Source organism: Syzygium oleosum, unplaced genomic scaffold (assembly GCF_021117445.2).
Source record: "Syzygium oleosum isolate NSW1041296 unplaced genomic scaffold, Sole_v2.1 Sole_v2.20, whole genome shotgun sequence".
NCBI classification, from domain to species: domain Eukaryota; kingdom Viridiplantae; phylum Streptophyta; class Magnoliopsida; order Myrtales; family Myrtaceae; genus Syzygium; species Syzygium oleosum.
Window position 1 is genome coordinate 280,432 of NW_026607504.1, and position 14,472 is coordinate 294,903.

The 14,472-nt window shown below is 38.5% G+C and overlaps 1 protein-coding gene across 1 annotated transcript; it reads left to right on the top strand.

Annotated features, from left to right (window-relative positions):
* The first annotated feature begins 11,969 nt into the window (after positions 1 to 11,969).
* LOC115662311 (vacuolar-processing enzyme-like) lies at positions 11,970 to 13,983 on the top strand. Its single transcript, XM_056320555.1, has 6 exons — positions 11,970 to 12,177; positions 12,304 to 12,468; positions 12,537 to 12,976; positions 13,142 to 13,379; positions 13,499 to 13,717; positions 13,837 to 13,983. Exons 1-6 carry the CDS (start codon positions 11,980 to 11,982, stop codon positions 13,981 to 13,983), a joined length of 1,407 nt encoding a protein of 468 aa, XP_056176530.1. The 5' UTR covers positions 11,970 to 11,979.
* Positions 13,984 to 14,472: the final 489 nt, after the last annotated feature.

The window sequence follows — 14,472 nt, forward strand, 5'->3', positions numbered from 1 at the left end:
AACTGACAGAAAACAAGTAGCATGTAGACAAGCGGGTACTTAATCTGAGGCACCATTCCTCAATTCCATCAAACTGAGCTCATGAGGAATGTCACTGATCTTCCAAGGATGCATTTATATGTATACTCACTAGCAGATTTTTTTTTTTTTAAATCAACTGGTCGGTCACTTGATATACTTTCTTAGGAGCTGAAATAACTTTTTTTAACTAAAATAATTTGATGAAATGGTTTTGCCGAAGAAGGGGATTTGCCAGTGGGCTTGAACTGGTGCTTACGGCCCAACTATTGGTTCAAAGGCGAGCCATGTGGTGCGTTTCAACTCAATTAAAATCAAGGCTGCCGTTAGCATTCCGTTGATTTGCTCTGATCAGTTCATCATGCATGGGCTACCCAGCCCAATACTCGGAACACATGCATGTATACCTACCTACGTGTGCATATACTTTCCTTCTAAAAGTAGGTTAGAGGTTTTTTTTTTTTTAGCATAGTATGATGTGAAATGAGCAGTTGCGTTATACAGGGCATTGTCAACTAATGCTGAAATGTATTTTGTACTCCTCAAAGGGTCATTTAAGTTGATTGGGCATAAAATATTGGCTCTCCTCCTAATAGTAAAATGCAATTATCCATGTGTTATGAGACAGATATGGTGGATCCTTGCACAAGCAGGATCCATTTTTGGTTGCTTGGTTGGTTGCTGATAGGCTAAAAGGCAAGTGTTTTTTCGGCTTTGCCCATCTTAGCCAACTCCTCATTCATTTGAAGGAAGGTTTTGAAGCTTAGAAATGATGTCGCGCCTTTAATTAATCATGTCATAGGAGATGGAAGATGTACCTTTTTGTGGTATGATGATTGATATCCATGAGCAGCTGATGTCATCCGATATGCGCGCTGGTTTTGGCCTCCTGCTAGTTTGATCTGAGGCTTGGGTGCAGATTAAAGCTGGCATTTGTGATTCCTTGCGGCCAAACTCTTGTATTTCTGATAGGGTCATGAGGAGTTGACTGCTTCTGGATGTTTTACAGTGGGGAGTTTGTTTTTAAGAGTTACAGGTTCAAGAGCGCCTTGGCGTTCACTTCATTTAGTGGAATACGCTTGTTTCTTCGGCTTACTGTATGCGCAACTACAGCTCCTCTAGAGCATAGAAATCACTTGCCTTTCGGTGTCTAAAGTTTGGACTATGATACTGCAGCTTCACCAGTTATGGAGAGGGATTTGTTGCTGGACTTGTTTGAAGTTGATTGGGATGTAGCTATCTTTAATGGGCAAGCTCTCCCTTGTTTATAGTTCAAAAATCTGTTTCAATTCTTTCAATGGCCCTAACCGATCCCTATTTCCTTTGTAACTATTCTAACTCATCTCTGGTCAACTTTCAAGTGAATGCACGTTCAAAGTATGCCTAATTATCTCGGAGTACAAAATGTCATCAACGCACGTTCGAAACTATCTGAAGTTTTTAGTCAAAACAACGGTATCATTTGCAAAGTAATCCGGCGATCTTTCATACTTCTTCTATAATTATCATTGTTGCGGAAGCAAGTGATCGAATAATAAATTTGATAAAATAAGAAAATAGATTGAACACCATATTTACGTGAATCGGTCGTGGTGACCTACGTCCACGGGGAGAGCAGCAACGGATTCCACTATAAATCAAGTAATAGAACGGAGATAACCACACTTGAGTTACTCAAACACTTTCAGGCTGTGTTTGGTAGCCCGGATTTGAGTTTGGATACAATAATTTGTTATCATATCTGGTGTTTGATGACATTCTCCAGACCGGATAAACCCAGATACATTCGAATAACATGCCAGATAAGAAATCCGGCCTAGGGGGTGGGATAAACTTGGTTATAAAATTTAAAAAATAACTCAAAAATTCATATTTTATCTTTGAAGAGTGTGATAAAGTGATGCTTCGGATATTGCTTTGCCGGCACCGCTCACCCGAGGACCACCACCAAAATTACCGATCATCGTCACTTCCAACCACCACACACGGTCGCTGTCGCCTCTGACCACGCCGGTCATCACCATCAGCCAGGAATCATGTTCCGACAAGTGAGGGTGAAAGGGGCCTAAAGACGATCATCGTGTCAGGTTTCCATAGATCATCATTTCCATCCTAGTCGCATTTGTCCTTCACGTTGAGCCCGACCTTTCACGCATGATTCATGAGCTTCTGTTCACCTAGTGGTCAACGAAGAACCGCCAGCACACCATCAACTTCTTGGTGACCATGCTCTCGAGTATCAAGTTCCACCCGCAAAGCAACAAGAACGCTGCAATGGTACCGTGTGGTGCAGAACCTCCTCCTGTGGGCCCATCCCACGACGCACACCCTTCTCTGCTATCGCCTCTCTTAGCCACTTTCTTTAGCAATGGAGTCCGGTCGTTCAACCACAAGAAGTTCATCTCCCTATTCACGAGGCCATTCCAAAATTACGTGAACTCGTATCGGTTGAGAGACATCTCGACTTTCCAGAGACGTGGTCAAGAGGGATTGAGTCTCATGTACCGAAGGAGCAAAGTCAAAGATGGGATTTTCAAATATTTTAGAAGATTTTCAAATGAGAAGGATTTTCTAAGACTTTCAATCTTATCTTAGGCTGAGGATTTTCAAAGATTTTCAAATATTGTTTTCAAAGATTCTAAATCACATCTTAGGTTGCACCAAACATATGATAGGATATTTTTACAATCTGGGAATATGTGGACGATATCAAATCCTCTTTTATCCCATCATATTCCAATCTAAATCTGGACGACCAAATGTAGCATTAGTGTTTCCCAAGCCACAATTATATCCAATAAATCTCATAGTGTTTAGCTCAACAATTCATCACAAAATAATCTCTTAATCTTACAGAGGAATTAACACAAATCTTAAACTCATAAGATTTAAATTGCGACTTCGAACACTTGTTCCCTCGGATGAAATTCCCAAGAAGTAGCTCCAATTGGATGCAACACAAAACAACGAAAATCCTTCTACGTTCAGCAACTGCAGCACACCAAGCACTCACATAAGGCGCTTCTCTGCACTAATAATCTCACAATCAGAAAAGTGAATATTTCCAAAGGAAACACCGAAACAGTGGCCGATTCATGGATTAGGAAATCCTGTATTCGGTCAATAAAGTACAAGTTTGGACTTTCTTCTTTTGACTTTCTTTGGCCGATTGTAGTAATATTCGGACTACCAGTATATTTTGTGTGCCCCTCCTCTTAATTTTATTTCCCAATCAAGAAGAGTTTATGTATTGCTCAGTTTTGAATGTCCGTAAAATATCCAATTCGGAATATTCAGACCTCCACAAAGAACAATTAATCTCAGGACAGATTTCGTTTGTCAGGCTCAAACTCGAAACATATTTAACAATCTCCGTCTTGACTTGACGTTTTAGCCAAGTCACAAATCACTTCTCTAAAGAATAGAAAATTCATTGCTACTCTCCCATAGCCTTAATAGGCTCAACCGCCACAGACATCTTCCAAATCCAAGCCTCGCCTGGACTTCGCTATAACCGAAAACCTCATCAGAATACCGATTGCACCTACACCTTTAACTGCTCCACAAAAATTCGTAGACATAACCTCCTCTACCATAGATAAAGCAAAACCATCATTGAATCCATATATATTAGGAGATCGAACACGTACCTTGTCATTATCAACAGTTATAGCAACCGTTGACTCTACATACTCCACCACATTACAAGCACCATTTGTGTCAATTAATCTACTAGCACCCTCTACCTCAAGACTTTCCGGTTGCAACTCCACCTCAAGCTAAACACCATTCAGATCCGTATGAATATTGATATAATCCCTCCTAGCCAGAAGTACTAAAAACTCGTCAAATGTAACATCTCTACTAATAACAAGCAAATTTAATTTTGGGCACCACAAACAATAACCCCGCTCACCTTGTGCATAACCTAGGAATATGCACTTTATTGCCCTTCCATCAAGTTTACCATCACTAAGTCGAATATAACATGGGCAATCAAATATTCTAATAACTGAATAACCAATAACGTTACCTGACCACACTTCTTCAGGAGTCCGACATCCAATCACAATCGATGGAGATCTATTCATCAGATAGCTCAATATAATAAGCGCATGCACTAGGAATCTCTTAACCATACCAGCACTAGAAAGCATTTTATGGGTCGTTCCTAGTTATATTTTGTTCATCAACTCTACAACCCTGTTGTGGTTCACTGGTACTAGTGCATTGTCTCATTATACCTTTCTTCATGCATAATTCATTTAATAGCTCTGAGTAAAACTCCATGCTATTGTTAGTCCGCACATACTTGATCCTTTTACCAGTCTCCTTTTATCTTGACAGCAGCATTAAATTTGTGCCTTCGCACACACATTCAAGTCTTCCTCGAGTAGTCACCCACCACTGTTAGCATAAATCCGGCACTCTTCCTCGAAAGAAACCGCGACAGCCTACCAACATTCAAGTGAATCAACTATGCAATTTCCGTGGTTTCTTTGACTGTCGTACCGAACTACACTTTCCGCTATTAATCTAAGTCACAGCACCTACATACATTCGATTTGTTAGCAACATAACCATGTAACAAATTCCTTTCACTCATAACCTTCAAGCTTTTTTCACTAATATGCCCCAAACACATATGCCACAATTCATACTCTCGAACAAATACATTCGACCTCTTCGCAGTGAAATTCGTCACTGTCTCACCTTAAAGCTCATACAAGCCACTATGCTTGATTCCTCTTATTATCACCAAGGCATCTCGAACAACCTTTACAACTCCATCTTCCGAAGTATACGACACCGAGCTTAATCCAAGGCACTCAAGAAAATCTAGTTCTTCTTCAACTCTAGAACGTGCCTTACTCCGGTCAATGTCCTCACATTATCATCATGCATTCTAATCTAACATCACTAACACTCACAACATCACACTCAACGTTATTCCCCAGCTGCACTTTACTAATATTCGTACACTGATAAGTAGTAAATCAGTTCCTATTTGACGTAGCATGAAACGAACAAGCAGAATCCATAATCCATCCATCGAACGATAAATAATTAGTGACAGACAAAACATAATCACCATTATCCTAATTACTATCGGCTATAACTGCAACATCATCTATAAACTCAACTTCAATTCCCTTACCCTTATCGTTTTTCAACTTAAAGCAATCCCTTTTAAAATACCTTCTCTTGCCATAGCTTCAACAAACAGCACCACTAGTCTTAAATTGACTATATATGTTCATGTTTATATTACTCCTGCTAACATATGTCCAAGTTTTTCCTCTATTTTCACCTACTAAAGCAGTAGATACATGTTTACCAGATTCTTTTCTATGGATATCCTCACTCAAAAAAAAAAAACATTAAACACCATCAAATATTAAACTTGTTGACCTAGAGGAATTACTAACATAAGTAACAATAGTATTACGACTACCAAGCAAAGAGGATAATAGAATCAAAGCACACACCTCATCTTCAAAGTCGAAATCAACTTAACTCAATTAAGTAACGATCACATTGAATTCATTGATATGATCATCAACTAACGCACCTTCGCACATCTTCAACTTAAATAGACGTCGTATTAAATAGACATTGTTGATCGCAAATGGCTTCTCATACATGTCGGACATGGCTTCCATTAGTCCCACAGAGGTATTCTTGTTCATGATGTTAAACGCGACGTTATGAGCCAACACCAGCCGAATAACACCCAACGCTGGTCTATCCAACAATTCCCACTCGGCTTGCTTGATCGACTCTGGTTCCTCCCTAAACAAAGGTAAGTGCATATTCCTTTTGATATAGATAATCCACAATCTGCATTTTTTAGAAACTAAAATCGTTCTAATCAAATCTGTCGATTCTCACTTTTCCTTCTTCCATCGTCATCGATTTGCTTTAACTCAGCCAAGCCTAGCTCTAATACCAATTGTTGCGAAAACAAGCGATCGAACAATAAAATTAATAAAACAAAAAAATAAATCGAATGTCATATTTATGTGGTTCGGTCGTTGTGACATACGTCTATAGGGAGAGCATCAACAAATTCCACTATAAATCAAATGATACAACAGAGATTACAACCACATTCGAGTTACTCAATCACCTTCAGTGTTTCTCAAGCCCCAGTTACACCCAATAAATCATACAGTGTCTAATCCCATAATTTCTCATGAAATAATCTCTCAGTCTCACAAATGAATTAACACAAATCTTATACTCACAAGATTTAAATTGCAACTTCAAATACTTGTTCCCTGGGATGAAATTCCCAAGCAAGTAGCTCAAATTGGATGAAGCATAAAACAACGAAAATCCTTCTACCAGTATATTTTGTGTGCCCCTCCTCTTAATTCTATTTACCAATCAAGAAGAGTTTATGTATTACTCGATTTCGGACGTCCATAAAATTTCCAATTCGAAATATTCAGACCTCCACAGATAACAATTAATCTCGAGTTAGGTTTCGTCTATCGGACTCAAACTCGAGACATATTTAACAATCGCAATATAATATTCTTACCGAGTCATCATCGTACCACTATCCTGGTAGATCACACTAAATTCTTTTTTGCCCTGAGTATACAAGTATTTGAAAGTAAAGACATATTTAAATAATCAATTTCTATGCTATATCTATATAATTATGTATGCCTGCGGGGGGTTAGAAGGCAGTCTACTTTGAGTAATAAAACTGATCACGATGAATTCACGTACTTTTCCCAAAGAAGATCATTCTTCCCAAATTCCCAAGATTTGCTTCTTGTAAAGCTCACGGAAATTTTTCCCATCAAAAAAATATAAGCGAAAGATTCTACGGTTATAAAGTATATGTAAGCTTTACAAAAAGCGAATCTTAAGTTACGTATAGTAGGCGGGATTGTTGACACTTCAATTTTGGCAACTCATTTAGGTATTTATTGCATAAAAAAGGTAGAGTCAGTCCCAACCCCTAAAAAAAATAATATTAAATTGCATGATAGGACCATTTGTCATTTAGTAGCATTAATAATAATATGCCCATATAATTGCATTCTAATCAGACTGGTGGGTGAGGTTTTGAGCCCAAGTGAATCGATTGGACAGAGCAAGTTGGAATAAAAACATATCGGCCAAGCCCATGTTTCGTTCTATATGGCTGAACTTGGCATGAGCACAGGACATGGATGTCTTAAATTAAAAGTAAATTCGAATTCTTCAATCAAATTTGGAAATCAAGGAAACATTATGTGCAAATCTTGGCCATTATAAGGAAAGATACAACACACATGCACTCCCTACAACAGGAGAAAAATTGTAACTCGACCGGCATGCCCATTTTGTGATCAAGAAGCGGAATCAGTTGAACACTTGTTCTTACTTTGTGATTGGACATACGCGATATGGACAGATCCTGCAGTAAATATCTGGAGGTTTGAATCCAAGACAGAGAGCACCCGGTTCAATGAAATGAAAATAGAGGAAGATTTGGTCACTAGGTGGACAACGTGGGCAATGGCAGGATTGAAAAGAAGAGGAAAGAAAATTGCAATCAATCTATTTGGCCATGCGAAGGTATATCCCATAAAAGACAATATATGATTATTCAAGAAAATTGTCCAAAAATTCATAAATCTGTTACACTTTTCTCAATTCAGTCCTAAACTTTTTAATTGTGCCAATTGAGTCCTAAACATATTCACGTTTTTTCCAATTGAGTCCATTCTGTCAATTTTGGCTTAAAATCGCTAATGTAGACATTAGCCGTCCTACGTTGCGCCGCCAGGGCTAAAGTGGCAACTTCTAATTGAATTGATTTGCATTAAATTGATTAAATCAAAATCCGAAGGTTGCGATTGGTTTAGATTTGAGAGAGTCCGCGCTAAATCTTTGGGCTTTAATCTATTAGTTTTCTCGGTGGTGGTTAACCATCAACAAGGATAAAATTCAAGATAGGATTTTCCTATTCTATGTTTGGCTCTTGCCCAAGACAAGATAAAATTAGATATAAGAAAGATATAGCCCGAATAAAAATATCCCACGGAAGAGGTGAGATATAAGTGGATAGGATTTTTTACATACATGGTATAAAAACTATTTTTCTCGAAGAACAAATTTTTTCAATTAATAAAATTAATATAACAATTAAATATAAATAATATTTTAATTCTCATATAAAAAAATATAATTCAAAATAACAAAAAAATAATTACAATGTTCGTTTTCATTTATTCATATTTTTATTTATATATTTGAATTTCTTTCTATCCTATAATATATATTATATATATTTAGAGTTTATATTTATTACATATTTTACGTATATTAGTATAGTTTATTATTTAATAAATTTTATTAAGGAAGGATGGAAGGAAATAAATAGTAAATGAATAAGAAAATAAATAAATAAATGAGAGGGAAAATAATTTAAAAAATAACAAGTAAATAAAAATGAAGTAGGCGAGATAGTTGAAGCACTAAACTTTTTGGAATCGCGAAGGTGCATGATCTTTCTCTCTCTTACTAAATTATGCATTCGCTGGCTAATTTACCTTGTATGTAGGTCGTTTGCATTTATTGTCAAAGTCGAATATGTAGCTATAGAATACTGCAATGAGCTCCTTTTTGTTTAAGATTTAGATAGTATAATAATCATAGATTTATTGATGGAGTTTTTCTCCGTTTATGCATTTGTAGTTTCTTTAGTAGTAAATCGTGAGAGATTCTTAACATCTCCATTTGCACATTTTCAAGTTCATTTACATTGATATATCATTCATACCTGTTGACACCTAAATTTCGACCGACCATTTAATAATAATTTGCATAGAAAATTAGGGATTAAATTTTAATCCCTAAACAAAAATATTAAAATTGCATAGCATATAGTTTAAGTTCATATAGGTTAGTTGTATTCCGCATCGGACCGGCGGTGGCGAGAAAGTTGAAAATTCATCACGTAAACCGAGCTCGAGCACTCGGCTCACTCAAGGGATTGGGGGCCAAAATTCACAAGTCTAAAAGGCTTTGGTTGTTTTAATTTGAGCTTAAATCAGCCCGAATTAATTTAGCCCATTTGGAATTAAAATTAAATTAAATGATAAAGCCTAAGTCTAAGCCCATTAGGACTAGCTAGAAGCCCGGTTAATTAACCTAGGCTGCGATATAAATATGTCGTTATACGTCATAATCGGGAGACTCTCATAATTTTCAGATCAGAATTTTTAGAGAACACAAGTGTGAGTGAGAGCAAAACGTGAGATTGAGAGTGAGAGGAGAAGACGGCCGCACGTGCCCCGTCGCCGTGCCCGTATTGCTCGCACCAACGCCGCGCTCGCCACAGCATCGTCCTGCTTCAGCCCGACACACGCTGAGTTTCCAACCACGGCTGCGACTCTCTGCTTTGGCGTCCAGCAAGCAAATCCCGACGACTCCAGTAATTCTCGCTCGCGTCTAAGCCATCCAGACTAGACCCCCGTAGCAGCAACGCCAAGGAAGCCCTCTCTGCACCGTGAGCACTTCACTGCCACCACCACACCTGTTAGCTTCCCAATCGCACCAGGTGATCTCGGTTGGATAGATTAAAATCTTGGACACAAGAGGACGAAAAAGAAAAGGAACAGAGGAGACTTGGACTTGCTTGGCGAGACATACTAAAGAAGAAACACACAGAAGAAGACGAGAAAAGTTTCCTCCATTCTTCATCCTTTATCCGTCCTTGTTGCACTTTATTCGATTCTGGTGATTTTTCTTTAATGATGGGTGAATTTTAGACGCTTTCAGCAATTCCCTTCGCTGCCGTGCCCAGCTTTTGCTTGGACGTCCATCAAGGATCGTCAAGTCCAGCAGTCCTGATCTTTCGGGTGACACCGCTATCGCCGCTGGTCCACCGCGGTTGGCCACCATACGTTCCGCAATCCTGATCCGCCGGTGATTCAAATTTGAAAATATCCACAAATTAGGTAAGATTCTCATCTATAGTCTTAGAATATTCAATTTCCTAATCTTTCGGGTGCTTGAATATTTCCTGAATAGTGCGTGGATTGCTAGATACCTTAGGATGAAGTGTGCTATATCCGCAATATTTGAAAATACCCAAAATTAGGAATTATTCCTAATTTGGCAACGTATCTGGACGACTATCCGATCTTATCTCTAAGGTACGATACGCGGCGATACGGAAAATCGTTATCTTATCACTTGGATACGATAATAGATTTTATTCGCTTTCCAAACTCGAACAATCAGCTTTCCGTCGATATCTATAACCCTATAGATATGACTGTTAGTTTGATTTCTTTGCCTTATCTGAATTTGAAGAATCTTGCGGATTGTGTAGATTGTTTGAATGTAGTTATCTTTGTTTGATTGCTTTCCTTTTAAATAAAGAAAATCCAAAAATTTGTTAGTTAGATTTAAATTAGAAGTTTTGCATGTTTAGGGAACCCTAAATGTATCTAGAAGATGCGATAATTATTTAATTTAAATTAGGACTTAAGATAATTTATTTCCTAGTTTAAGTTAGGTGTTATTCTAATCCTAATATATTATTTAGGTTATTTTTAAATTCCGAATTTCCATGAAAATCCCAAAAAGAATGAGTTACTTTAGGACAGATTAAGATAGATTGCATGTTAATTTAGACATTTTTCAATTTCGAATTTCATTGGAAAAATACAAAAAATAAATCATTTGTCCGTCATTAGAATTAGGTCACGTCGTCGCATGACATATAGTTCGCATGCTAGGTTGCATTAATCGTATGTCATTTTTGCACGTCATTGCATATAAGTTAGTTTGCATTTTAATAAAGCGCAAACCCTAAAGAACACCTCGAGTGCCTTGTTTTGTTAATTAGAAATCATATTAGGATTATCTGTGTGATTTTCTACTAACAATGCATATGCTTGCGTTGCATTAAGGTACGTCATTTTCCTAATTTTGCAATCTGTTTATTGCTTTCATGGGTGTTAAATTGGTGGTTTGCGCACCCGCATGAACACCTCATATGTTAGTGATTAGGTAATAAAATGGATTCAGACTGCCCACATAAACATTTTTTGAAAAGAAAAGGTACCGAAAGGGCGTTAGACTAGATCTAACGTAATCAAGTCCATGAGCTTAGAATCTCTGATTTGTAGGAATAAAACATATCTCCCTATATTTTATTTAGGTTTCTAATCGACCTACCACAAATAGATTAGTGGCGACTCCAAGCATGAAAACTTTTGCATGTTAAAAACTTAAACCATGAGTTGCGAATTGGTAGGGCTTGGGAGGGCCCGAGTTAGGCTTAGTCTTAACAATCCATTAGCCTGAGAAATTTAGGTCGCGACAATACCAAATAATGAACATAATAGGATATGAAAATATATAGTTTTTTTAGTGCGATTCACCAAATAATTGATAGGATATAGCAAAATCCATCGATTTCATATTATATATTATCCAATCATATCATGGCTAAAAATTCAAACAACCAAACATAGCCTAGTGAATTTGGAAAGAATAATCTTCTTTGGAAATATTCAAAGGACAACCAAACTAGGTTAGTGAATTTTGAAAGATCTTAAGCAAATAATTGTTTTGTTACTGAAATTATGACCACAATCAATTTGTTAACATTTTTGTAACATTTGAGTTGATTTATTTCTTTATTAACCCTCTCATTTATTTGCCTATAAAGAGAAACTCCAAATCACAATAAAAACATACCAAAAATAAGAATTTTTATCCTTTTCTTTCGATTTATTAACAGGGTTTCTCCATGTATTCTGTGCGGAGTATTGAGGAAAATTTGCTCATGCTGTCAAGTTTCATACTTTGAGAGGCGAAATTATCTTAGGAAGATCTGTTGTATCCTTGCACGCCTCGGATATTTTTGTTCTTATTTTCGTACTCCGAGGCCTCAGATATTTGACTTCTCCAAACACTCTCTACTACAAACTCTCCATCTTGATGATGATGACCTCCTTATACGGCAGCCTTGTTCCTTTCCTCCTCCTCACAGCACTGACGATGGCGGCTGTGAGCGATAGCCGGAGGAGCTTCGGAGAAATTGTGTCGAAGTCGGGTGGTGATTATGGTGCTAGTAAGGGCACTCAATGGGCTGTTTTAGTCGCCGGATCCAAAGGTTATTATAACTACAGGCACCAGGTGATCCACCACCCGAACTATGCATTAGCTACAGTATATCATCATATGTATATAAAATAGATAATGGACATCCGTACTAATATATATTGTGAAATGGATTGAGCTGCGTGATGTGTGTCTATGCAGGCTGATGTGTGCCATGCCTACCAAATCCTCAAGGCAAATGGCTTGAAAGATGAGAACATTATTGTCTTCATGTACGACGACATCGCCAATAGCACGTTTAATCCCACCAAGGGTATCATCATCAACAAACCCAAAGGCCCCGATGTCTACCATGGAGTTCCCAAGGTCTTAGTTCAATGCATATTCGCATGACTGATTTCCGATTTTAATTAACCAATTGGGTAATATTGCAGGATTACACTGGTAATGAGACCACAGCAGCCAACTTGTATGCAGTCCTTCTTGGGAACAAGACGGCCCTCAGCGGGGGCAGCGGCAAGGTTTTGAAGAGCGGCCCGAACGACCACGTCTTGTTCTATTACTCCGACCATGGGACCACGGGACTACTGTGCATGCCTGTGGGGGACTATATATACGCAAACGACTTTGTGGAGGTGCTGAAGCAAATGCATAAGTTGAAGAAGTACATGAACATGTTGATATACATAGAGGCGTGTGAGGCGGGAAGCATATTTCAAGGGTTGCTCCCCAACGACATAGGGATCTATGCGACCACCGCGTCCAACGCCGAGGAGAGCAGCTGGGCCTACTACTGCCCTGGACACCCTGGCGTTGATCGCAAGTATGACACTTGTTTGGGAGATCTCTACAGCATCGCTTGGATGGAGGACAGGTATTGTTATGTCATTTCTCTACTGTACGTGTACATTCCATCATAAAATGCAAAAGCAAGAAATGAGCAAATAACAAGATAAGCATGTGTGTCTGTCTCTATATGCGGTTTTTCTATATTCTCTTTTTTGTCTCCGTGAATCCGATTTTGGGTGTGTGAGAACAGTGAGGCCCACGATTTGGGGAAGGAAACATTACAGGAGCAATACTTAGTGGTGAAGAAGAGGACCAATCTGTCCCATGTGATGCAATATGGGAACACACTTCTCAGCAAGGCCTTCCTCTCCACTTACATGGGCCTATACTCCAAGAAAGTCTCTTCCGTTTCCTTGGACGAGCTTTCTTCTTCAAATTCCCTGGCCATTCCCCAACGGGATGCTGATTTGGTCTTTTTCCAACGCCAGGTCCGTCTCCATCACCGTTGATTATGTTGCATATTAATTTATCCGTTAATTTATTTGTTCTAGTGGTTTTTGCTATGTCTGTCTTGCCTTTTGTTATTGGACACATTGTGTGGTTGTAGGTGCAAAAAGCTCCAAAAGGGTCTGCTGAGAGTGTGGTCGCACAGAAGAGACTGGACGAACAAATTGCTCACCGATCGCATGTTGACCGCAGCATCAACCAAATTGTCAACCAAATCGTCCACCAACTGTTTGGTGACTCCAGTACTGCAAGCATGTTGACTGATGTTCGAACTGGAGACCAACCTGTTGTTGATGACTGGGACTGCCTTAAGGCATTTGTTAGTCTCCATGATCTCCTCCTCGATTACTTCTCCGATCCTACATACTACTTATAATACATGTGTGTGTAGCTCATATATCTCGTGAACATGTCGAATTTGTTCGTTGTGACGTATAGGTAAGGGCTTACAAACAATATTGTGGACATATGAGCGAGTACGGGATGCAATACACAAGAGCCATGGCAAACATGTGCAATGCCGGAGTAGACAGGGACAGTACGGTGGCAGCTTCTATTCAAGCTTGTTCTGGGAAAGCAGAGTAAAACTATTATCAGTGTCCCAATAATGCTTTTGTGTGCAGTTTCTCAATTACATATATGGACTATTTGTGCTGCTTCCGAGAAATTGGAATAAATTTACATTGGCAAGCTCTCTATGGATCTTGTGAATTAGTCGGCCTGTCAAAATGCTAAAAGTTTTTTGGAAAGTATGTCAAGATCTTTTCAAATGGTTAATGTTAGGGAAAATTGCAAATAAGGGGTACAAGTGGGGTTCAAATAATGGCATGAAGTGACCAAGAAAGTCTCAAATTAAAGACATCAACTTGCCAGCCGGCTAATCTTTGGTAAAATATTCATCAGCCGACTTTTGCCAGTGACTAGAATGGGGGAAATTTTGTCCAACATTTGCAATTGGCTAAAAATTTGGATAGAATCTCCCATATTGAATTGGGACTAGGGTTTTCCTGCAATTTTTCCTTCCTCTCATAGCGGCTCAAGTAAATCGCTTTCACCCGATCCTCATCGCTTCTC